The 25,356-nt window shown below is 44.2% G+C and overlaps 1 protein-coding gene across 1 annotated transcript in view; it reads left to right on the forward strand.

The window, feature by feature from the left end:
* Positions 1–7,034: 7,034 nt before the first annotated feature.
* LOC311228438 (obg-like ATPase 1) overlaps positions 7,035–25,356 on the forward strand; it is a gene marked incomplete at both ends in the record, with an annotated part of 145,187 nt that continues 126,865 nt past the window's right edge. The window contains 2 exons of the mRNA XM_084314343.1: positions 7,035–7,049; positions 7,200–7,288. Of these exons, the coding sequence (XP_084170469.1) occupies positions 7,035–7,049; positions 7,200–7,288 (104 nt within the window). The remainder of the gene's footprint in view (positions 7,050–7,199; positions 7,289–25,356) is intronic.

The raw sequence follows: 25,356 nt of genomic DNA on the forward strand, positions 1-25,356 counted from the left end.
ATATTCCAGGGCCTGTGCTTATATGTTGAAATCGGTCGCAATTTTCTTCATGCGCAAAATTCTGGAAGAAGAGATCTTGTATCTCAATGGGCCATCATTCCTGGATACATAAAGCATAAATAAAAATAAAAATAGTGTACGTTTCCCAATTTGACTCAAAGTCAGACGCGCTCCCTCGCTCTCACTCGGCTCGCGGGTCCACTCACTGCCTATAGTTGTAGAGAGCGATGTTCTTTGAAGTACAGCTGGGCGAGCGCGCACGGCCAATCGATGCGCGCCTTTCTCGTCACGTGGGGGACGGAGTCAGCCAATGGGAAGTTCGACCGCGCGGAGGACAGAAACGCCCACAAAAAGCGCTCTCCTCCACCACGTCAATCATCTTGTGCTGTGCCGCTCTCTCAGCGCAGACTGTGTCAAGCTTAAGATACGATTTTGGTTTATATTATATATATATATATATATATTTTTTTTTTTAATAGATTTTTTTCCATGACTTACAGTACATTGTGGAGTGGAGTTGATCACGCCATGAGTGATCCGCGACTATAGGTAAGCGTTGTTTCACTCATTTGGACACTTTATTATTATTATTATTAAATTATTATTAATGATGACTGTTGGAGCCTTTTACGCGCGACTCTTCTTTCCACCGCGAAGGTCCTCCTTGCGTCAAACTGCAGGGGGCTGATTCTGAGTCTCACAGTATACAGCCTCAAACGCGAAATACTTTATTATTGTTGTTGTTGCGCTGTGATTTTTATTTGTTTTTCATTTTATAATTTTTTTTCCCAAAACATGCTATATATACTATATTGAACGTGTTTGTTTACTATACTGTATAATATACATAACACGCCAACAGCAGGACACGGCTTCTGTGCAGGGAAAGTGAAACAACTGCTGTTATAGTTATATACGTTCTTCACAATTGGTCTTTATTAATTGGGGGACCCTGGTGGAAACAAGACAAACGTCTTTCTCAGGTCTGCATCCGTATTGAGCCGTACTGTATTGTACCCATTCTGCAATCTGTTAAATAAAGTTTTCATTCATTCATTCATTTCAAGTAAGTCGTCTTATTAAAGCCATCTTATTTAGGTAAACAATTGGCACCAATTACGCAGCGTAATGGATACAGTTTGCGTGCGTAATAGTACCTATACACGGTTATTATTTAGACCTCAGCTCCTCTGCAAACCGGCGAGGTTGCGGTTCCTTCCTTCATGGACCTGAACGAACAGCGAAATGAAACCATGTATGTGCTGCTATAAAATAACAACGTCTCGCAAGTCGCAACAGGTGAAGTACTTTCCGCTGCTGCATGCATGTATTACCCGCGCTCGCGTGCGTGCGTGTATAATACACACGTGCGCGCTTTGCATGCACGCGCTCCGGCTTTGCTTGTGGGGGGGGGGGGGTCACTGCAGGATGTTGGGTTAATTAAAAATGACAGTTTACTTATCAGTAGCTCTATATAGACACGTTTAGAAATGCACTGGATTTTTTTATATGCATAAATCAATACAGTCAATTGCTGCTATATAGTCTTACATGGAATTGTTTTGCAGCTATAAGTCTGTTGTTGGGGGGAAAAGGCACCAGAATCCAACAACAGACTTATAGCTGCAAAACAATTCCATGTATAAGACTATTATAGCAGCAATTATGCAAACTGTTTGATAGCAGGACTGCAGCACGAGTCGAGCTTTGAACTATAATAAAGATATACGCGGGCGGCCTGGTTGTTAATTATTTTTGAAACGTGGAACATTTTAACAAGATATCTTGTTTAACATTCCCCCAAATTGACAGGCCTATTTTTCTCTCTCTCTCTCTCTCTCTCTCTCTCTTCTCTCTCTCTCTCTCTCTCTCTCTCTCTCTCTCTCTCTCTCTCTCTCTCTCTCTCTCCTCTCTCTCTCTCTCTCTCTCTCTCTCTCTCTATATATATATATATATATATATATATATATATATATATATATATATATAATATATATATATATATATATATATATATATATATATATATATATATATATATATATATATATATATATATATATATATATAAAATAAAATAAAAACTTTTTAAGATCGCAATGCAATAAGTGCTGAGTAGCTTGTTAAAACATTCGCAGGGCTAATGACATAATAATGTAAAATCGTCCTGCAGCCCTGGTGTGTGAATCATCCCTTTAAAAGTAAAGCAATTTCCCCCCAGAGAGAAAGAGAAGGGCTTTAAAGATGTGCATTACGATATTCAAAAGGAGACATAATGCACTATTATGGCGCATGAATGCACGCCAGTCATCTCAAGCGCAATTTGTTCAAAGGCTCTTTTCTGCTTTTCAAATCCTCACCTTTGGAGACTGAATAAAAAAAAACAATCTCATCAAACACCGAAGAACGCGACGAAAATTGATACATTTTTTATTATGGCAATCATGGCAATTTGAGTCGAGTGCTATTAACACTTATATATTAAATGTCTCTGCTCTGCATAAACAAAGTTGATTGTTCGCAAAAGAAGCGCAGATAACGTGTCCGCTATAATGAAAATGAATGCAACGACGTGTGTGTGTGAGGATATTTTATTTGTCATTGTTTGTGCACAACACGACGTTGACAACTTGATTATTTCCTTTATACAATTCACATTTTAAATAATAAAACAAAAAAACGTTATTTACGGGTATTATTTAAACTTAAAATGTAATAGTATAGTGGTAATGTTATACAGTATCCTATTGTTAGATTTTTTAATGCGTGGTTTATGTGAATATTATCAGTTTGATATATTGAACAATATTACAGACTCTATGGATCCTATAACAAATAACGTTTTGTATAGAAATCAGGCATTATTTAGACTTTATACGAATGCTGATTATTATTATTATAACCTGTTATATCGCAGATCGCTGTGCTTTTAGAATGACATTGTGATGCCATTGTATAAAGATTGACGGTATATATAAAGCAACAGAGGGTTTCTCGTCTCTGACCTGACCACCAGTGACTGAAAGATAGGATCTCGCCTTGTTGCCCCAAGGATTTCGAGCTGAATCTCTAATCCTGGAGAGAGTCCACTTGTGAGCACTTTTCAGAGGCAATTAGGAGCCTATTACACGCCATTAGATTGATCAATGTACCTTAAACAATGGAATGATTTATTTGGTATAGAACAAAAACGCTCTGCATCTATTGTGATGAGCCTAAGTGACGGTACATCCATCAAGGCGTAAAGCCACAAAAGATAAATGATTAATTCAGACCTGTTCATTTAAATCCTCGCTATACACAAAAGGCACCGGCCCCCACTTGCCTCAAATCGAGATTATTCAAGCCTCGTTTTCTGCATGTTAAACTATAGCAGGGTGCTGGATTATATTTATATATAGGAAAACGCTTTCTGGTTTATGTCCTGCAGGTTTAATTTGTATTTCTCTCTTGGGGGGGAGTTTATTTGAGGACATTTAACCCTAATCAGATGGGGGGGGGGGGGGGGGATGGTTGTAATGTCTTGTGCTTGTGGGATGCTGTGCTTCTTACACCTGTTTCTGTGAGAAGACCAGGGAACTGTAAAATAAAATTAATAAGATAAGATAAGATAAGATATGATAAGATAAGATAAGAGATCCTTTATTGACGCCATGGGGAAATTACTATAGTAACCAATAACAACCCTCTCTAACTGATACATTTCACAATTTTCTTTCACGGATTCTGTTATTTTATTAAACTTTTATTTGGAAAAATTTATAAGATAAGATGAGATAAAGATAAGATATTCCTTTATTGATCCCTTGGAGGAAATTCGGGGGTCATCATGTGGGGGGGGGGGGGGGGGTTCAGGTATGGGCAGGGTAGTAATAGTATAGAAAGACATATGCGATACAATTATAAATCTGAATATAAAATATGACGGGGAAAACAACAGTGTAAACAATATTATAATTGACTCTGAATATAAGAATATGACGGGGGAAATAAACAGTATATACACACTATAGTTCAAGTGTGAGAGTCTCTACCTCCTCGTGTCATGATGTCACACAGAGAAAGCAGCCTGTGATCTGATAAGGCAGGCAGGCTATTAGCAGCAGTGCATGCTATATAGCGGAGACACAATCACCTTAAGTCATCATCAAGATGCCTCCGTCTAAAGGAGGAGAAGAAGCAGCGTGCATTCCCACACGACCACGTCCTGGTTATAATACTCCTGTTGGTACAACAACACAACAACAACAAACAACAAAACAACAACAACAACAACAACAACAAAGCTTTGTATATAGATCAGATATAGATCAAATCAAATCAGATTATATTCAATGTATTGTCATCATCATATACTTACAGCATGATGGCAAGTATAGTACAGCAGAAATTAATCTGGCATCCAACCAGAATACAAATGTAACAAGTGCAATTGTAATATACAACGGATTAATGGGTATAACGAGTAGTACTGGGTAATAGAAGTGCTCTCAGATGCATCTGTATTGTAATACCCCTCTATTCTACAGCACTTAATAGCCTACATTAGTTTCTCTCTCTCTCTCTCTCTCTCTCTCTCTCTCTCTCTCTCTCTCTCTCTCTCTCTCTCTCTCTCTCTCTCTCTCTCTCTCTCTCTCTCTCTCTCTCTCTCTTTTGTTTCATTTCTTGCCATAAAAACGATCACGTCTGTGTTTATACGTCTATATTATCCCCCCAGTGTTTGCACGTGAGTTCCCTCTCTGTGGGGGGTCTCACCTGGAATAGCTGCAGCTTGTCGGAGGCACAACAATCATTGTTTATCAAAGACTGACAGTCAGTCACCTGGCATGCATGCGGCCATTGCAATTCATTAAAAATATATATGATCTTTTATGTATTTATTTTTACATTCATATATAGGCAATATGAAATACAAAAATGTATGTTCTACTATACATGGGGTTGCAGTCCAATGTGCTAGATATGGTAAAACCCTTAAACCCTCTCCTCAGATTAGATTAGATTAGATTAGATTAGATTAGATTAGATTAGATTAGATTAAAATGTATTGTCATCATACAGCACAAGTACAGCACAACAAAAAATAGGTTTGTCTTCCAACCAGAGTGCAAATGTAACAGTAAAGTGCAACAGTAATATACAATGTACAGGTGATTAAACTGGGTATAAAATATACAAACGATAGAAGATGCACCTGCTTCAGTGATATTCTGAACATACAGACATTTTGGTTAGAGGACTGTCAAGAAATAACATTATAATAATACTCAAACTTAAAGGCACACAGATGAAAACACTTTCAAAGCTGCAGATAAAGATGATGTATTTATTTTGTACAATACCAACCTCCCCAGTTCATATCCCTATATATGTCAGATTGAACTTGGAAGCGGTCCGTGGTCCTCCTCTATAATATCTCCAACGGGCGTTTTCTAAATTTGGAAGCTATATATACAGGTCAAGAAGCTCGCCATGGCTTGTCAGGCTGCGTTTACATGGACAGTTTATTCCCCTTTTCATTCGGAATTAACGTTAAATCCTATTTAAAGTTATCATGTAAACATCTGAAAATACTTAATTCCGAATGAAAATGGCCATTCCGAAATAAAATCCATTCCGATGTAAGTGGCCGGTTTATTCCGTTTATCATTCCGAATTAAAGCTTTTTCTGTCCATGTAAACGCTTTTTTCGGAATTAGTTCCCCCCGGTCTTTCTGCGCATGATCGCGCATAGGCTACAGTACACATAGATGATCGCGAACAGGGGCACATATTGTTCCATAGCATAGGCCTTCAGTTGATCATGACAAATCCTCTCTTACCTTGACGATTAAAAAGCCTCCATAATTTAGTAAATAAAGCTGTAGCCAGCCAGCTAGTATTGATGCTATACAAAATTCTATCCACATTAGCTACATAGCTAACCAACTAAATACAATGGTATCCTGAGGTAACGTTAAATACAACATTTGCTAGTCGAAATGACTGGACACACACAGGGACAAGTTAAACATCAATTAATTAATTTATTCCAACAGGTAGTTTGAGCTGCATGTGAGCCGCGGTCTTTCTCTCCTCTCCTTTGGAAACTAATGATGATACGTTAGCTAGAAAAAGCACAGAACCGGCCGGCAAAAGTTAAGCTGCTAGCAACAGACACTATAATACTTCCGTCGGGGGATTTCAAAATAAAAGAGCGACGTCTAAAAGCACCGTAAATACGTTTATTTTGTACATTATCTAACGTTAACACGAACCTAAACTAACTTTAGATAAGTTTAGGTTCGTGTAACGTTAGATATTGTAAAGAATAAACGTATTTACGGTGCTTTTAGACGTCGCTCTTTTATTTTGAAACCCCCCGCCCGGAAGTAAAAATATGCTTATTTGTCTGCTTGTTATCAATGGGTTGCTACATACGGGGTACAATGTTACATAGGCTGTGCGTCGATGTTGCAGAAGCATAAAGGCAGAGTGTCTGCAACACCTTTGCTTTGTCGATGTTGTGGTGCAGTTGCTTTGAAGTTGCTGTAGCATGTAGAGGCCTTTAACGTTAGCAGAATAGACACACGAGAGTCTGGTTAATGTTTGGTACGCTAGCACAGTAGCTGAGAATACCGGTCGCAGCTGTTTGTTTACTTCCGGTAAACGTAATGACGTTAACATCCTGTTTACGTTTACCCAATCAGAAGCCTTCCCAGCCCCAAACCTTATGATGACTCGAAAACTCCCGATTAGACAGTGACTTTCATGTAAACACCTTGTCGGAATTAAGATTTGACATGTAAACTCGCATGATTTTTTTTTACATCCGAATGATTTGATTCCGAAGTTATAATTCGGAATTAAAAGTCACCATGTAACCACAGCCAGTAGTGTCGAGGACCTATAGCTTATATATAGCCCCTCTCCTCGGTCGTCTATAGTGTTGTAGTGTAAAAGACGGCATTCATTTCAGGCATTCAATGAATGAATGGTGTTTTCTTTAGTGCGCAACAGTGAGCAGCAGCGAAGGCATTACTTCAGCGTCGACAATGGCTCCCAAGAAGGTGTGTTTTGTCAGGGCTCTCCTCTCTGCCTGTTCTGCAGATTACATAATGGCTCTCTCTCTCTCTCTCTCTCTCTCTCTCTCTCTCTCTCTCTCTCTCTCTCTCTCTCTCTCTGACTGTGTGTGGACATGATCGCGTTGTCTTTATCAGGGGAAGGGCAGCGAGACAATTGCAGCTCCGCTGATTGGAAGGTTCGGAACGTCCCTGAAGATTGGTATCGTCGGCCTGCCCAACGTGGGGTGAGTAGTGTCTCACGAGATAAAGCTGATGGGGACGAGGTTAGGTGAGTATAGAGGGATCCACACACATGTGCTCCTTCCCTCTCTGTGTGGACGTCACGTCACACACCCCGACATGTGCTCTCTGTGTGCTATTAGTGGTGCAGTCGTGGTCACACCCGGTTACACGCCGTGTTACCAGATCACTGAGGCAGAAGTACGCGCGATCGCGCACGGATGTGTACTCGCGTGTACGCGCACACAAAAATGCGCTGTATCCATTCGTTGTGACTAGTACCCGGCCACCGTTTTACATAACAAAAAGCGCAGGTAGACTAAGTGTCTGGGTGTTGGCTATCTGAATGCATCTCCCCCTTCATTCTGTGTGACACAGGCAGTGGAGGTGAATACTAATGTGGCTCGGAATTCGTGATGGGGGTCTACCTGCTTATGATATTGAATCAAGCGTCTGTGCTGCGCGCCAGCTTTCCACACGCACATTCACACAAATAGAGAGCAAGAAGAGCTTGTATGATAGAAAGATTGCACTTGCGTATATGCGCTTGTGTGTGCGTGTGTGTGTGCGTGCGTGTGTGTGTGTATAAATCAGTTCTGTGCGCATGCACGTACCCGCGCGCGCGTGCACGTGGCGTGGCGTGTTACCAGTTCCCATATTACGATGCGCGCTCCGAACCGGCGCGTTCTCCAAGCAGACGCGCACCACTCCGTCTAGACCCCGCGCCAGATGCGCTCTCCGAACCGGCGCGTTCTCCAAGCAGACGCGCACCACTCCGTCCAGACCCCGCGCCAGATGCGCTCTCCGAACCGGCGCGTTCTCCAAGCAGACGCACACCACTCCAGACCCAGCGCCAGATGCGTCTCTCCGAGCCGGCGCGCTCTCCTCCAGACGTCTAGCCTGCACGCTCCTACTCCATCCCTGTAAGCAGCTCTTACCCTCGCCCTGTCCAAGGCCCGAACCCTGTTTTCTCTGTCCCTGTCCCCAGCCCGCCTCCGCGGGCCTCTGTCCCTGTTTCCCCTTTCTAGTCCTCCTAGTCCTCCCTGTCCAGTCCTTCTAGTCCTCCTAGTCCTCCCTGTCCAGTCCTTCTTGTCCTCCTAGTCCTCCCTGTCCAGTCCTCCTAGTCCTCCTAGTCCTCCCTGTCCAGTCCTCCTAGTCCTCCTAGTCCTCCCTGTCCAGTCCTCCTAGTCATCCTAGTCCTCCCTGTCCAGTCCTCCTAGTCCTCCCTGTCCAGTCCTCCTAGTCCTCCTAGTCATCCCTGTCCAGTCCTCCTAGTCCTCCCTGTTCCTGCCCTGTCCCTTGCCCTGGCCCTGTCCGTTAGCCTTTCCCTTAGCCTTCCCCTTAGCCAGCTCGCCTCTTAAAGGCACTTTGCCCTTTTTCCCTAGTTCTTGTTTTCCAGTGTTTTGTGTTCCCCCTTAAAGGCACAGTGCCTATTTTCCCAAGTTCTTGTTATCCTGTATTTTTGTGTTCTCCCTTAAAGGGACAGTGCCGCTTTTCTGTTGTTTTCAATAAATGCCCAGTTCTTGGCTTACTCTCATACCTGTCTTGTGTTGTGCGATTGGGGTCGGTTACAAACCATAACAATGAGGCATTGTCTAACCGAACGGTATCTAGCCGGCCAGCTACCGATAGCTCCTGACATCAACAAACGCTCCATCAAGTCTAGTAGAGAGACGTGTATGATAGCTCCGTTAGCTGTTAGCTCACGTTAACGCAAGTTAGTTCACCGTTCAAAACAAAATGTCCCATTGAACTAAATAATTCACTGAGGCGTTGTATTAACGTTATATATCCGGCTAGCAGTAGCTACAGATAGCTCCAGATATCAATGTCTTATAACACTGATTCGATGCATATTCGAGCTGAGGGCTTGCTAACGTTATACCAATACAATAGGGTCCAGGTGCAGCGCTGGAGAATCCTGGCCGTAGCTCTGCTCGAGGCTACTCGAGTATAGGTCCAGGTGCAGCTCCGGAGAATCCTGGCCGTAGCTGGAGGCTACTAGAGTACACACAGACAGTGGAGCTTGTTGCGTGGTGGCGATGTCTCGCAGATAATACAAGTACAAGTCTAATTATATAATATATATATTTTATAAAAAAAAAAAATTATATAAAAAAAAAAATATTTTAATCAAAAACGATGATACCGTGATATATACCGTTACCGTCTATGCTTCAAATTATACCGTGATATACATTTTAGACCATACCGTCCACCCCTAGTATAGGCTACTCCTTTGGGGCTAAATGAATGGATACAAAACAAAAAACAAATAAAGTCTCAATCCTTCATTTCATTTTCAGAAGTGATAGCGCTGACATTAAGGGTTGATGTTTGTTTGATTGAGTGAGTTAGCCCTTGTTGTTGTCTATTTTAGTAAGAGTTAGTCCTGGGTGTTGTCTATCTTAGTAAGAGTTAGTCATGGGTGTTATCTATCTTAGTAAGAGTTAGTCCTGGGTGTTATCTATCTTAGTAAGAGTTAGCCCTGGGTGTTGTCTATCTTAGTAAGAGTTAGCCCTTTGTATTATCTATCTTAGTAAGAGTTAGCCCTTGATGTGGTCTTAGTAAGAGTTAGCCTTGGTGTTATCTATCTTAGTAAGAGTTAGCCCTTGATGTGGTCTTAGTAAGAGTTAGCCCTTTGTGTGGTCTATCTTAGTAAGAGTTAGCCTTGGTGTTATCTATCTTAGTAAGAGTTAGCCCTTGATGTGGTCTTAGTAAGAGTTAGCCTTGGTGTTATCTATCTTAGTAAGAGTTAGCCCTGGTGTTATATTTAGTCCTTAGCAAGAGTCTATCTAGAAAACATTGAACCCTTATTGAAGTCATCAGACTACTACTCAAATCCTCCTGATATGCAGTGTGTCTCTCTGGATGGGAATGGTGCCATGAACAGTTTGGGGTTATACAAACTACTATGTAAAAAAAATTATCTGTTTAACAAATGTACACAGAGTCTTTGCCCCTTCAAATCAGTTCCAGCCAACATTTTGATTAATGGTAGGCCTACATTCACACAAAAAACTAGACACAGGGTCTACTAATGGTGGTTTCCCTGTATCATGACGTTAGCATAACGTTAGCTTGGCTAACTACGTCGCTTGTGATATATGGTACTCGGGTTCGATTAAGAGCACCGTGTTGAAGTGTGTTGTGATCGACTAATGATGTCTGTTGTACATTCCTGACCGGACGCTCACTAAACCTGTTGCTGTGGCTACCAACTGAGCTTGTGTGTGTTGTCAAGTTATTGCTATACGGAACCCAGCCAAAACTACAACATGGTGTCAGAAGTGGCTGAATCGTCACTCTACGCACGCCGACCTCACGGATTATAAAACCCAGCGGATTTGCGGAGTGAGTGATGAACTTTTGTTGGGCTAGTTGTTGCTAACGCTAGCAATAGCGTCTGGACGTGGCAGCAGAGCACAGAACAGAGCTCAAACCACCGTCGCTGCTACTCACAGGAAACCTGGCCGAGAATTGGCGCAGGTGGGAGCAGCGTTTTCAACTGTATATGACAGCCTCTGGAGCAATTGCAAAGGATAAAAAAATTAAAGTGGCCATACTGTTACACACAATTGGTGAAGATGCTTTGGATGTATTCAACACGTTCACATTTGTTGGGGGTGACGATAAGAAAGTGGATGCAATCCTCAAGGCTTTTGAAACATATTGCAGCCCACAGAAGAATATTGTTTTTGAACGGTACCAGTTCTGGTCCCATTCTATGGCTGATGGGATGACAGTGGACAAGTTTGTCACGGAACTGCGCCAGAAGACCAGATACTGTGAGTTTAAAATAAGTGAGAACGAAATGATCAGAGATAAATTGGTGTTCAGCCTGAATAATGCTGCTCTGAAAGAAAGGCTACTGAGGGAGAAGAATTTAACCCTTGAGAAAGCAGTAGATGTGTGCAGAGCATCAGAAGCTGCGAGGAGCCAGATGCAAGCTATGCAAACAACACAGGCTGTGGGGGAATCATATGTGCAAGCCATAAGTAGAGCTCCAGCTCAACCAGAGAGGGGAAGATTCTACAAAGACAGGAGGACAGAAAAGAAAAACAGAGAGTGGATTGCACAATGCAACAAGTGTGGGAGAACACATGAACCACGCCAGTGTCCAGCTTATGGTGCTGTATGCCACAAATGTAACAGGCAAAACCATTTTGCGAGGATGTGTTCCACACCAGCTGACAGGACGGGCACCCAAACATACAGAACAGTAATGAGACGTGGTGTCCACGACATTGAGACTGAGGTAGATGTAGACTCACTGTTTATAGGTACTGTGTCATGTGTGGAAGTGGATGCAGTCACTAAAAGTAAAGACACTGCATGGTACACTATGGCCAATGTGAGGAATGTCCCGGTCAAATTCAAGATTGACACGGGGGCGGATGGAAACGTGCTGCCTATGTCCATTGTAAAGAAATTTCCAGGTCATATCCAGCTACAGCCCACAAGAATAGTGCTGGTAGCTTATGGAGGGAACCGTCTGAAGCCTGAAGGGACCGTGACACTGATGTGTGAAACTGCTAAGGCTAAAGCCAAGCTTGATTTCTATGTGATCAACCAGTCAACCGTGCCGATCATGGGCAGAGAGGCAAGTGAAGTACTGCGGCTTGTGAAACGAATTGATGCACTTGAGAAGACACTTCCAGCCACAACAGAGAAGCTGAAGAGACCTCCAGCCACTAAAGAGGAGTTGCTGGAGATGTACCCATCTCTCTTCTGCAGGCTGGGTGAGTTCCCGGGTGTACATCACATACACATTGACCCGGCAGTTACACCTGTGGTACATGGGTGCAGGAAGATTCCCCTTGCTGTCCTGGACAGGCTGAAGGTCACACTGCGCCACATTGTGGAAGCAGATGTAATAACCCCTGTGAATGACCCAACAGCATGGGTGAGCAGTTTGGTGATCACAGAAAAAAAAATACTCAACTCAGGGTGTGCTTGGACCCCTCTGATCTGAACAAGGCCATACAGAGGCAACATTACTCCATTCCCACTCTAGACGATGTCTGCTGCAAACTGGCAGGGAAATCTATCTTCACCATTCTGGATGAGAAGGATGGATATTGGCAAGTGAAACTGGATGAGCCATCATCTGAGCTGTGTACATTCAACACACCATGGGGCCGCTACCGCTTTAAGAGATTGCCATTTGGCATCAAGTCAGCCAGTGAAGTGTTTCAGCAGAAGAACAGTGAGACCTTCAGTGACATAGAAGGTGTACATATCATAGCTGATGACATGATAATCGCTGCATCCTCAGACCAAGAGCACGCTGAGATCCTCCAGCAGGTCATGAAGAGGGCACAAGCTGCCAATGCCAAGTTCAACAAAGACAAAATCCAGTTCAAAGTCGACACAGTGAAATACATGGGCCACATCATCACACCAGAGGGTGTTAAACCTGATGATGCAAAGGTGATAGCCATCGCCAACATGCCGGCACCGGAAGACAAGAAAGGCCTCCAGAGATTGTTAGGCATGACAAGATACTTGGCCCAATACATTCCAGGGGAAGCCACAATAACTGCTCCTCTGAGACAGCTGCTGAGAAAGGAGGCAGCATGGCAGTGGGCCCATGAACATGATGCAGCGCTGGAAAGCCTGAAGGCTGCTCTCATTCAAGCCCCAAGTCTCAAGTTTTATGACAAACACAAACCCTTGACGATCCAAGCGGGTGCGTCTAAAGATCGATTGGGGGCGTGTCTTCTACAGGAAGGCTACCCGCTGAGCTATGCCTCCCGAGCATTGTCAGACACAGAGAAAAACTATGCTCAAATAGAAAAGGAGCTGTTAGCGATTGTGTTTGCAGCCAAGCGGTTCCATCAGTACATATATGGGAAGACAGTGAGTGTGCAGTCGGATCATAAACCTCTGGAAGTCATCTTTAAGAAACATCTAAGCAAAGCACCAGCTAGACTACAGCGGATGCTTCTCCAGCTGCAGTGCTATGATCTTGAAATCACATACACTCCAGGAAAAGACATGCATGTTGCCGACACACTCTCTCGTGCAGTGGTGAAAGGGCACGTTGGAGATCTCACTGAGAATCTGTTTGAGGAGAAAGTGGTGTATGCGATGGAGGCCACAGATGCGTTGAGTGAAAACATGCTCAAGCAACTCCAGGAAGCAACTGCAGCAGACAAAGTGTTGCAGGCAGTAATACAAGCACACCAAAAGGGCTGGCCAGAAAGGAGACAACGCTGTGATGGCATATTACACCAATACTGGCCGATGCGTCACACAGTGAGCATCAGAGATGGTGTAGTAATAACGGAAGACAAAATCATCATTCCTCAGAGCATGAGAGCAGTAATCATGGATAAATTGCATCTTGCACACCAAGGTGTCCAGCGAATGAAAGCCCATGCCAGGAAGGTCCTATACTGGCCAGGAATGGTACAAGACATAGAGAAAAAAGTGGAAATGTGTGCCACATGTCAACAGATGCAGCCACAAAACCAAAGAGAACCTCTCCAGTCACATGAGATACCAGAACTGCCATGGATGAAACTGGGGACTGACATATTTGAGCTGCATGGACAATCCTATCTAGTGATTGTTGACTACTTGACCAAGTACCCAGAAGTGCTAAACCTACCAGACAAGACTGCCCACTCAGTCATACAAAGGCTGAAGTCAGTCTTCTCCAGACATGGGATTCCCAAAGAGCTAGTGTGTGATCATGTTCCTTTTGTGAGCTGTGAGATGCAGAAGTTTGCTGCAGAATGGGGAATCAAAATCACACACTCTAGCCCTGGATACCCACAGTCCAATGGCCTTGCAGAGAGTATGGTCAAAATGGTGAAACGCACACTGAAGAAGGCAGCTAAAACAGGCACTGACCCGCATCTGGCTTTGCTGTCATTGAGAAATACACCGGTGACAGGCCTAGATGTCTCCCCAGCGCAGATGTTGATGGGACGTGTCCTGAGGAGCCCGCTGCCGTGCACCAGCGCAGTGTTGCAGCCATCCACCCCAAGTAACATACATAACAGGCTACAACACCTGCAGGCACGACGGGAGAAGTACTACAATGTGGGTACCAGACCACTATCTGTACTGACTCCTGGAACCACAGTACACATGAAAACAAGGCAAGGCTGGAAGCCTGCTGTCGTGTTGAGCAAGAGAGTAGAGCCACGCTCTTACAGTGTGGAATCACCGGCTGGCGTGATCTTCAGGAGAAACAGATGCCACCTGAGGACGGTTCATCCAAGTCTGCTTGAGAATGCTGATCCTGAGTATGCTGATCCTGAGTCCATCGACCAGCCAGAAACTCTGCGGGACGAGGCATGTACTCTGCGGGATGAGCCGCCTGCCCAGAACCAGCCCTCCCAGTCCAGCACGGGCGACTCCCCTACATGCCGCACCAGATCTGGGAGAGCTGTCGTGCCGCCTGTGAGATACAGCGACAGCGATTATGACACGAGCCAACGCTGAAGGTTGAGCTCCACCGGTGGGCTATGTTCTGGAACCTCTGGCCCCAAGCAACTAATACTGACAATATGAATTTATTATTTGTTACATTATTCCTGTTGGTAAGCTATTGGGAAAAGTGATTGAAGTATTTTGCTAATTCTGGTCTGCAGTAAGAGAGTAATAACTTTTACTAAAAGTAATAACTTTTCCTTAAGAAAGGGGGATGTGATATATGGTACTCGGGTTCGATTAAGAGCACCGTGTTGAAGAGTGTTGTGATCGACTAATGATGTCTGTTGTACATTCCTGACCGGACGCTCACTAAACCTGTTGCTGTGGCTACCAACTGAGCTTGTGTGTGTTGTCAAGTTATTGCTATACGGAACCCAGCCAAAACTACAACAGCTAATGTTGATAATGTGTTATTACTGGATCCTGTAAACAAGTCACATTAGAACAGTAGCATCATGCTTTTCTGGTGTTTGACCTGCTCTACCACTGGCATTTTCTTTTGAAAGGGTTACAGGTAGGGATGTCCCGATCAAATTTCTTTGCTCCCGATCTGATCCCGATCATGTGATTTTGAGTATCTACCGATACCGATCTTTCCCGATCCGATCCGTTTTTTTTCTTTTTTTTAAATATATATATATATATTTTTTTTTTAAATCCCAATTTCTCACATTACATTCACCCTGAATGTTGACGTTATTCAGGTGAAAAGTTAACTTCATTCAAGCGAGGCATTGCAATCCTTGACATAAATCATTTGATGTATAATTAAATCAAAGGAAATGCGTTTGGGTCTGAGAGTGTGGCTGGTCTGCCGTTCTGCAGCTGGATACTATTGGTTTGTTTTGGCAAAATTCTTCTGCTCTGTGTGACAATAAATAAATGAATGATGATATGCAATTTAAAACCAAGGCCTCAGTATGAGTGTAAGACGTGAACATGGTCATGTTTGTTGAAAAAAAAAAGAAAAAAAAAAAAAAACTCCAGATTTGTATTTGTTTTTGCCGATCCCGATCTTCGGAAAATCACGTGATCGGCCCCGATCCCGATCACGTGATCGGATCGGGACATCCCTAGTTACAGGCAGCCATACTGGAAGGAAGAGAACTACACAGACATTCCATGCAAGGCCTCTATTAACCCCTTCACTACCACACTACAAAGGGTTAACCTTTCACTACCACACTACAAAGGGTTCTGTATCATTAGTGGATCCGCTCGGCATCACTCATTCACTCCCTCGCGTACGTGCACGCGCACTGAATAAATTCCACAAATGTACCTTTAATACCAGTATTAGTCTGACCACACCCCTCGTTAGCTTACCATCATAAGCAGGTGTGTGGTCACCTGCTCTCCTCCTTCTCGCTTTCACCACAAGGAAGTTGCCTCGGTAGTACCCCACTTGACGTGTTGTTAAAGTTGAAAAGAGTTGTGACGAGTTTACATTGTGCTTAGTTTTTTTCTTCTCTCATAAATATTCGATAGAAAAGGCTAAGTCATAATGTATTCTTCGGAGAGTAGACCTGCTAGACCTACTCTTCACCAGCGGTTCTCCATTCCCGCCTCCGTTGTGCGTTCTGGTGCTGGGCTGTTGCCACTTTCGTGGTTGCCGACCCAGCCCAGGAGACAGCCGGTGGATAGTTTGCCTCTCCGAAGAGCCGAGGAGTCGGTGCCGTCGCTCCGGCGATGGCCTGATCTCGACTCTGGTTCCTCTGGTTCCAGGGAATCGCCCGTTGGTGAACGGCCGGTTGTTTTGGAGCCGGAGGATTTGCGACGCAAACTTTTCGCGTCTGCCCGTTCACGTCGCAAGATGGTGGCATGCAGGCGCGAACGGCCTGGGTTTGGGGACTTGCTGGAGACCAGCGAGGATGCGTCCGGCTCTGGATTTCCGATGGAAACTGAGGACTTCATGGCAGAGTCGGACGGATTCTTGTTTGAAGGTCCTGTGGAGGAGAGTATCCCTCCTGTCCAGGAAACACCGGAGGGGGGAGAAATGGCTCCGCGGGACACCTTGTTCGAAGATGTCGAGGAACCACCTTGGCCTCATCAGCAGGATGCCCTACTATCGGCCACATCAGACTGTGGCTCCTTGACCAGTCGCAGCCTGCTGCATGTGAGGGATGCAGGTTCGGTGGAGGAGGGTCTGCAGGGGGAACTGCAGGCTTTGTTTCCCGAGCTCATGGCGGCAGCCGCCGCCGCAAACGGCGTGCCGCTGCCATTGCCTGCGGGTTCTCGTTCATATCAGGGGATGATAACGGAATGGATCTGAACATGTGTGGAAGGGTCTCACGCCCTGGGGGTGGGCCGCCAGGCGCGGTTCGCACCGAAACGTCTGAGTGGCGCCTTCTTTTTATGTTTAAGATCAACACGCATATCTGCCCCTTCTCCTGGAGTTGGCAGGTCGGCGTGGTTAGGGCACGGGACTGGTTCTGGTCACGCTGGTCCGGATCAGTTAAACCCGTTGTCCGCCGGGGATGCAGATCTGCTGTTCTGGTACCCTGAGGGACTTGGGCTTTTTTCAGGGGAAAAAATGCTAGGTCGGTCCGGGTGTCGCAGGGTTAAGCGCTATGGAACCCTTGTTGGGTACATTGTATTCTACACTGTCGTAATGGCTTACGGCCGTACCAACCTGTACACGCCCGATCTCGTCGGCTCTCGGCCGCCACGCAGGTTGGTCTTGGTTAGTACTTGGTTGGGTGACCTCCTGGGAATACCAAGTACGGGGTGTTGGGGCTGGTTTTCCATTCTTGCGCTCTTCTCTTACGCGTGGCGAAGAGGGGCCTGTTGGAGTGGTCTTTGACCTCCTCGGGGGACCCTGTGCTCCCCGTATCACCGGGCCCGGTCCGAAGTAATGTTCTCGTTGACCCGTAGGCCCGGGATAACCCTGTTGGAAACTGGAACACGGTTACTGCGGCAGTGCCGCAGGTGTGTTTTGGAGTTTTTTCCTGGGGGGTTATGGGACCAACCACCGCATAGGGTAACAACTGGGTGGTTGGTTCTCTGGTGTGTTGGGGCAGTGTCGACTCCCGGGTTAACCGGTTGAGGGTGCCCCTGCACGTTCATGACGTCTGCCAATCGTGTCAGCCTTCTCTGCCTCCACCCCTCTGGGTGGGGGTTTTTAAATGGAGGCTTGGTCATGCAACAACGCCAACATGCGCCCCTTCCGCCGGTGCGGCTGTGTTCAGCTGTCCCCTCTGGCGCCTGTCTCGTCCGCAGTCTCCAGGCTCGGGTTAACAGCCTGTTGCCTGATCTTTTCCCCGGTGCGCTGCCTGCTTCCGTTGGTTATCCTTTTTTGTGTGCTTACGGCCATGCTGACTGCCTGTTCTGCAGGGTCAGTGTGCCAGGCGGTGTACTATTGGGGGGACAGGGCCCGCTCGGCTGAGGGGCCTTTGTCCGAATACGCTGGCGATGTGGGGGGCGGGGTCACTAAGTGCCCACCTGGTGGGGTCTTGATGCTGGCATCATGGACTTCTCCGGGCCCCCGTTCCAGGGGATCCAGTCCCTTTGGTGGGTCTGGGTCTTCCTTCGCGCTCCGCTGCTACGGCCTTGCCACGGGGTTGGGTTTACCCTTGACCCCGTGATTCTGGGGGCAGTAACGAGGTTGTTCCCTCCGTTCGTTCCCGGGTGGCATGCGGGTTGTGCGTGTGTGTAGTCGTGGGGTCAAGCCACGGTCTGCTCACCCTGTGCGTTGAGTTGCTTGAGTGCCTCTTCGCACGGTCGGGTCCGTCGCCCTCCAGGGAAACCTCTAATAGGGGGGTTCCCTCCATTAGGGGGGGTCGGGGGGGCTCGGCCCTCCCTGTTCTGATGGTTGTGGGGGGCCTTCAGCGGGGTGTATTTGTCGGCCGGTGGCTCCGCTTGGCCTCCCTATGTGCATGAGTGATGCCGAGCGGATCCACTAATGATACAGAACGTTAGGTTATGACTATAACCAAGTTCTGTTAATTAGTGGTGACGCTCGGCATCCGACGCCGCTGCAGCCCTTGACCTCACCTTGTGGTGAAAGCTTGGGAAGGAGGAGAGCAGGTGACCACACACCTGCTTATGAAGGTAAGCTAACGAGGGGTGTGGTCAGACTAATACTGGTATTAAAGGTACATTTGTGGAATTTATTCAGTGCGCATGCACGTACGCGAGGGAGTGCATGAGTGATGCCGAGCGTCACCACTAATTAACAGAACTTGGTTATAGTCATAACCTAACGTTAACCTTTCCACTACCACACTACAGAAGGTTAACCTTTCACTACCACACTACAGCAGGTTAATGCTTTCACTACCACACTACAGAAGGTTAACTCTTTCACTACCACACTACAGAAGGTTAACCTTTCACTACCACACTATAGAAGGTTAATTTCACTACCACACTACAAAGGGTTAACATTTCACTACCACACTACAAAGGGTTAACCCTTTCACTACCACACTACAGAAGGTTAACTCTTTCACTACCACACTACAGAAGGTTAACCTTTCACTACCACACTATAGAAGGTTAATTTCACTACCACACTACAAAGGGTTAACATTTCACTACCACACTACAGAAGGTTAACCTTTCACTACCACACTATGGAAGGTTAATTTCACTACCACACTAAATCAAATCAAATCAAATCAAATTTATTTATAGGGCCCGACAACACACGTTAATGTCCCCATGGGCCGTACAGGTCTTCTTTAAACAAGTCAAGAAGACAACATAACAATAAGTCAAGAACAGAACAAGAACACAATAGGGTCCAAACATTTTTTAGATGAATGCAAATAAATGAAAGAATGCAAGCACTCCCAGACATACCCCACGCGAAGGTAAGGAAAAACTCACTAAAACCTAACAATAGGGAAAAAAGCTCCACAGGCGGTGTGGAGGAGAGAAACCTTAGAAGGGCCATTCAAGGGGGGATCTCCCTTCTTAGATGTTGGTGATAGTAGTGTTGCAGACGGACAGTTGGTAAGCATGCACTCATGTGTGTGGTGAAACACAGATGAGTGCATGCAATAGCAACTGTACATTTTGAAAAATTAAAGATAGAGCAAATAGCGATAGCAACTGAACATTTTGAAAGATTAAAGATAGAGTTGATAGCGGATCTATTTGAGGCACAGGGGCGGCGCAAAGAGGGTCACGTCCTCCCCGTCTTAGTCACGGGACATTCAACACTCCGGTCGTTGCTCAGGGACAGCCGGAGACAGGGAGATAGGGGGTGGCGCAGAGAGGGTCGCGGACTCTACCAAGGGTTAACATTTCACTACCACACTACAAAGGGTTAACCCTTTCACTACCACACAATAAAGCAGGGGTGGGCAATTATTTTTCCCGGGGGGCCGAATGAGCAACTGAAAATATGTTGGAGGGCCGGGCCAAAATTCCAAACTCAATTATGCATAATATACATTTTATTTCTATATAAAAAGCAGCAAATGGCATTGTTTTGACCCCTGGTAAGAGTGTATGTTATTATTTGGCAATTAAAAGGTGAGGTTAGCTTTAAAAAATATCATTTATTCAAATGTCTCAAATTTTTTTATCTACCTACCTTAGTTGTGAAAAAAGAAATCCAAACTTCAAATAACCACACTTTCGACCGTTTTCGGCTTGCCCCAACTGCTTTGTTGTTGAATCAAGTCAAATCCTAGGTAAGCGTATATTGTGCGTGTGAACGTTGACATGAAAAGAAAAAAGTTAAAACATTTAAAAAAAAGAATATTAATTTTTTTTTTTTTTTTTTTTTTTATTATCATGTAATCTTTCGCGGGACGGTCAGAATCATCCCGTACAATGCCCAGATCTGCTATAAAGGGTTAACCTTTCACTACCACACTACAGAAGGTTAACGCTTTCACTACCACACTACAGAAGGTTAGCACTTTCACTACCACACTACAGAAGGGTAACCTTTCACTACCACACTACAGAAGGTTAACCCTTTCACTACCACACTACATAAGGTTAACCCTTTCACTACCACACTACAGAATGTTAACGTAATGTAAGATCGACCAGAGCTTCTGATCATATAATCTAATCTATTGCGTTGTGTTTCTATAGCTCGAAGTCATATTACCAACACTGTGTAGTACGGCGGAGAAAAGGAATCAAATGAGAGGTTTCTATTTCCCAGATCTGGTTTATTTCATAGTCAAAAAGTGTACAAGAATAGTCTGGTTCAATCGATAAATGTGCAATGAGATAAGTGAAACGAAGCACTATGCCGCCAGCCACTAATCTCAGGCTAATAAAAAATAGTTTAAGAATAACAATCTTCAATTGAGCGTCGGTTGTGGAGTCTTTGTTGTCAGGGCGACAACGGATCCTTTGTTCTCGTGGCAAAAACGTCTTCAGGCAGGTCCTCTCCGTCCGGCTTGTGCATACAAGATTCTCAAGAGCTTCTCCTCGTCTGCCCCTGTGCAGCAAGTTTTAAAAGGCTAAATCCCGCCCCTGAGCGAACGTCAACCTGATTCGTCAGGGGGCGGGTCTCTAAGTTCTGATTGGCTAAAGCTCATAGCGGCCATTTTGGATTGGGGTCGGCGGCCATCTTAGAAGTTACACAACCCCCTATATGGAATAATTTTGAACCTAGAGGCAGTACCTCTCTATTTTTAGATAGATTTACAGGGTTATTTTAGTTAGCATCTAAACGTATATAGGATTTGATTTTATTAACTTAGAAACCAAGGATTATTTCTTAACTCTAATTAACTATTAATTTAGTTCTTTTACCGAATTCCCTAGTGCTTTAAATACCTAAGTTAACCTATTTTTGATTATAGGATCTTCAAATGATTATCTATTTTAGTCTATTTGGTTTTCTTAAACTATTTAGTATTTTTAAACCTAATTAGAAAATTCTATCTTTAATCTATACCATATTTTTACTGTCTAACTCAACTTTCAAATGGTCAACCGCATCCTATATAGTCTTAAAACGACGGGGTAAAAATGAGCTCTATTTATTTATTATCCTAAATGATCATTATTGGTTTTAAGACAAACTGTTGAAATAGTCTATAACCGAGGCGGTTAGGTGGCCGAGCGGAGATTGCGTTCGTCACCAACCCCGGAGCTGTGAGCTGGATTCGCCTGTTCGAATCCAGCTCACAGCTCCGGGGTTGTCACCAGCTTGGCTGGCCGTCTGCACTAATACAATTGGCTGTATTAGAGGGTGGGAGAAGCTGGCGGGGTGGGTCCGGGTCGTTGTAAACAGCGACTCCTACAGTTCGGTCGGGGCGCCTGCTAAGCGCGGATAGGACTTGAGGGGGATAGTGTGGTCCTCCCACACGCTACGCCCTCTCGATGAGAATCCGCGCTGCCAGGTGAAAAGAAGCGGTGATTGGCTGGACGTGTCGGAGGAAGCACATGGTAGCCTCCACTCTCCCAGATGATCTGACTGTGGGGGGTAAGTGCGCAGCGACCAGGAAGGGACTGGGAATTGGCATACGACTAACATTGGGATGGGAGAAAATCAGAGGAAAATGGAGGGGGAAAAAGATCAAAAAAAAAAAAAAAAAAATAGTCTATAACCTTATTTTTGAAGTTAGTTTAGTTTTCTAAGTAAGTTTACACATGTTTTACCACAATAATCTTCTATTTTACTGGCTTAATTAGACTTTGCAATGGTAGATAAGTGTCTGGTTTAGTCTTATCTTAATCAATACACTATTTTATAACTATTGAGACTAGTTTTCCTACGGGATTAATAAAGGGTTTTGGTGGTGGTTACACGCTTATAGACCAAATGCATAGTTTTTAATCCATTCAGAATCCCTCTTCCCCCTCTCCCCGTTTGACAAGGAGGTGAGAAAGGAGGATTCTTTCCTGGCGAACAGCTGCATCTCTGGCATGTCCTGTTTTGGTATCAATTTGAGTGCCTGAGGGCCGTGTCTTTTGTTCTACTCTGGCTTGGTAAACAATACTATCTACTCAGAGGCTATTTCTAGCTTTTAGTAGGAGTCTGGGAACTATTCAAATGCTAAATTACTCTGTCTCAAAGCCTAAACTATGTTTACCGTTGCAGGGGGCAAGGGACGTGACCGTAATTAAATCACCCTTTTCAGAGCTATGTGCCAAGTAAAGATGGTTTCATTTGTGATTCCCCACCTTCCCCCCTCCAGGAAAAGGTGAGGCCTCACTTGAATCCAGAGTCTCTATTTTAACCGCCAAAGTGACTTCTATAAGAAATGTGTCTAAATGTGCACTGGAGTCTTACAGTTCAGTTCTCCCCGTAGCGGTCGACCTTGTGGAAAATCAAGACTCATAGCAGTTTGAAACTGAAATTATACCACATTCCCCCGTTGTGGGTTTTCTATACCCACATATGCCCATAGTAATTTCTCAATCAAACTGGTCGTACACCTCACAGATACAATAATATTTTAACCTTAGCAAAGTCATCTAAAAAATCAAAAAAATATAAAGAACTTAAAAAACCAGTTTCCTTCTGTACAGTACAAATTCTCCTTTCATTCATCCCCCCTCCCTCGTTATTCACTTTCACACACACTTATCAATTATGTTTTAACGACATCCAGACTATTGGAAGGTAATCATACAAGAATTTGCTTCCAAATTTATCAGCTTTTTTGTTTATGACTATTTTATCCATGTAATTAGCTTCAATGTGTCTATTTTGTGTGTCTGACTCTGAAAGAAAAAGATTAATACATCGCACAAAAAGATGAACATTTCTAAGAAAAGAGGGAGAGTAAGTAATCAAAATATATACAATAATTTCTCCCTCCACGGATCCCTGAGATCTCAATTATCATTATCTTTCATCCTGCCAGTTATCCCTGTTCAAACCTCCTGAGGTTTTTACTGCTAAATTGTTTTGATCGCAGACATTTCTTTGGATTTGTGCTAACCACAGTTCCTTCTTGGTTGTGAGCAGCCTTGGTACTGCTCCGGCCTCCACAGAAGGAAATAATTTTCCCTCTGTCCTGTTATTGCTTTTTGGATTTGTTATGTACAACAGACTATTGATTGGTAAATCACATTTTTCCACCAGATACATTTCTACTGTTCTGCATTGACAATAAATTTTTTCCCAAATTATTTATCTATATATTCCACGGCTCCTTAGGTTATTATTCAATTAAAATCACCTTTCTCTCATTTATTCTTGTGCTGTACTATATTTACTAGATCAAATATCTTAAGTTCAACACAATACCCTTGAGAGTGGAATACCATTATTACACAATCATACCTTGTTTCCAGACAGTTCCTTGGTTTGGACAGCCAGCTCTGACGAGACCCATTCACCAACAGATCCTACATACATGGCAACAAACCACAGTCGCTTTAAACACACATCTTCCACACACTCTGCCAGCTTCCAACAAGCCGGTGCAGAGACCCCCATAAGCCAATTATCAATTGCACATGTCCACACCTTACACAAAAACTATTTGGCCAATTGCGACCAAAACCTACAGAGCTTATCTATGTACAGAGAACCACGTTTTCCCAACACTTACCACAAAATGTGACACAACCTCCCAGATGCTACATCTGGACTCTTAATGAGCGGAAAACAAAGTCATGAACCAGCTCTTGTCCATCCACCCTGTGTCCAGCCCATTATATAGACATTCCCTACCAGTCCCACTGTGTCACCACCATCCTCCTACCCTGACCGGTGAGAGATCTCTCACAGCCCGTCAGGTCCTAAGAAAAAATAAAGAAAAGAAACAAAAACAAAGAAAAAACGCCAAAATAATAAACAAAATCTTGAGGGTCTTCATGTAACACACCCAAGAAACAAAATCAAACTTCCAGCCGGAGGCCTAAATTACTTGTAGAAACTAGAAAATAAAATAAAAAGAAATAAAACCCTATATCTATATTCATGATTGTTACTGTATCTATCAATATCATCTCTCTCAATTCCATTTTAATTTTTATCTTTTTTTTTTTTTAATCGTGCAGTCCACCCTTTGACCAATCTAATTATTGATCAAGCATGGATAATTACTACTGATCACTAGCTGAAGTAGTACCATATCATTACCCTGTCTAACATTAAAATGTTCCATTTCTCCTGTTTTTTAAAACCACCATTGTTGTTAGTATGATTTAGCCATGCAATTGCCAGTTACACCATATTCCACTTGCCTACGTTAGTCACACACCCATTTAGTAACTTGCACACATAATCTAACCATCTAACGCTTCTATACAAATTTTTTATTTCTGTTTTATTTTTTCTGTTTTCAGTCTCATTCTTTTTTTTTCTTTTTTTTTCTTAATATCTATCTATATTTTTCTATTCAGTCTGTGGCCTCTGCAGACACGACCTTTGATAATGACCCAACATCCCACAAGTCCAGCAAGTCAGTCCTTATACCCTTGGTTGTGGGGCCATGTGGGCCCCCTGCCTGTAATCGGATGGCCCTGGTACCACCCTCAACAGATTTGTCGGCCCCAGATTCTGTCCTTGCTCTCTGCCATTACCTCCATGGCCTTTTTCTCTGATGGTTCATCTTTGGGCCTGCCCCCCTTGAGCCTGTTGTGGGGAGGGGCCTGGAAACTCACCCCTCCTGCGGTCTCTGTCACAATGCCCTTGCGGCCCAGTTCCCTGTCCGGGCAACGGAGCACATGGCATTCTTTGATCACGGCG

This window comes from Notolepis coatsorum, assembly GCF_963971535.1.
Source record: "Notolepis coatsorum genome assembly, chromosome: 5".
NCBI lineage: Eukaryota > Metazoa > Chordata > Actinopteri > Aulopiformes > Paralepididae > Notolepis > Notolepis coatsorum.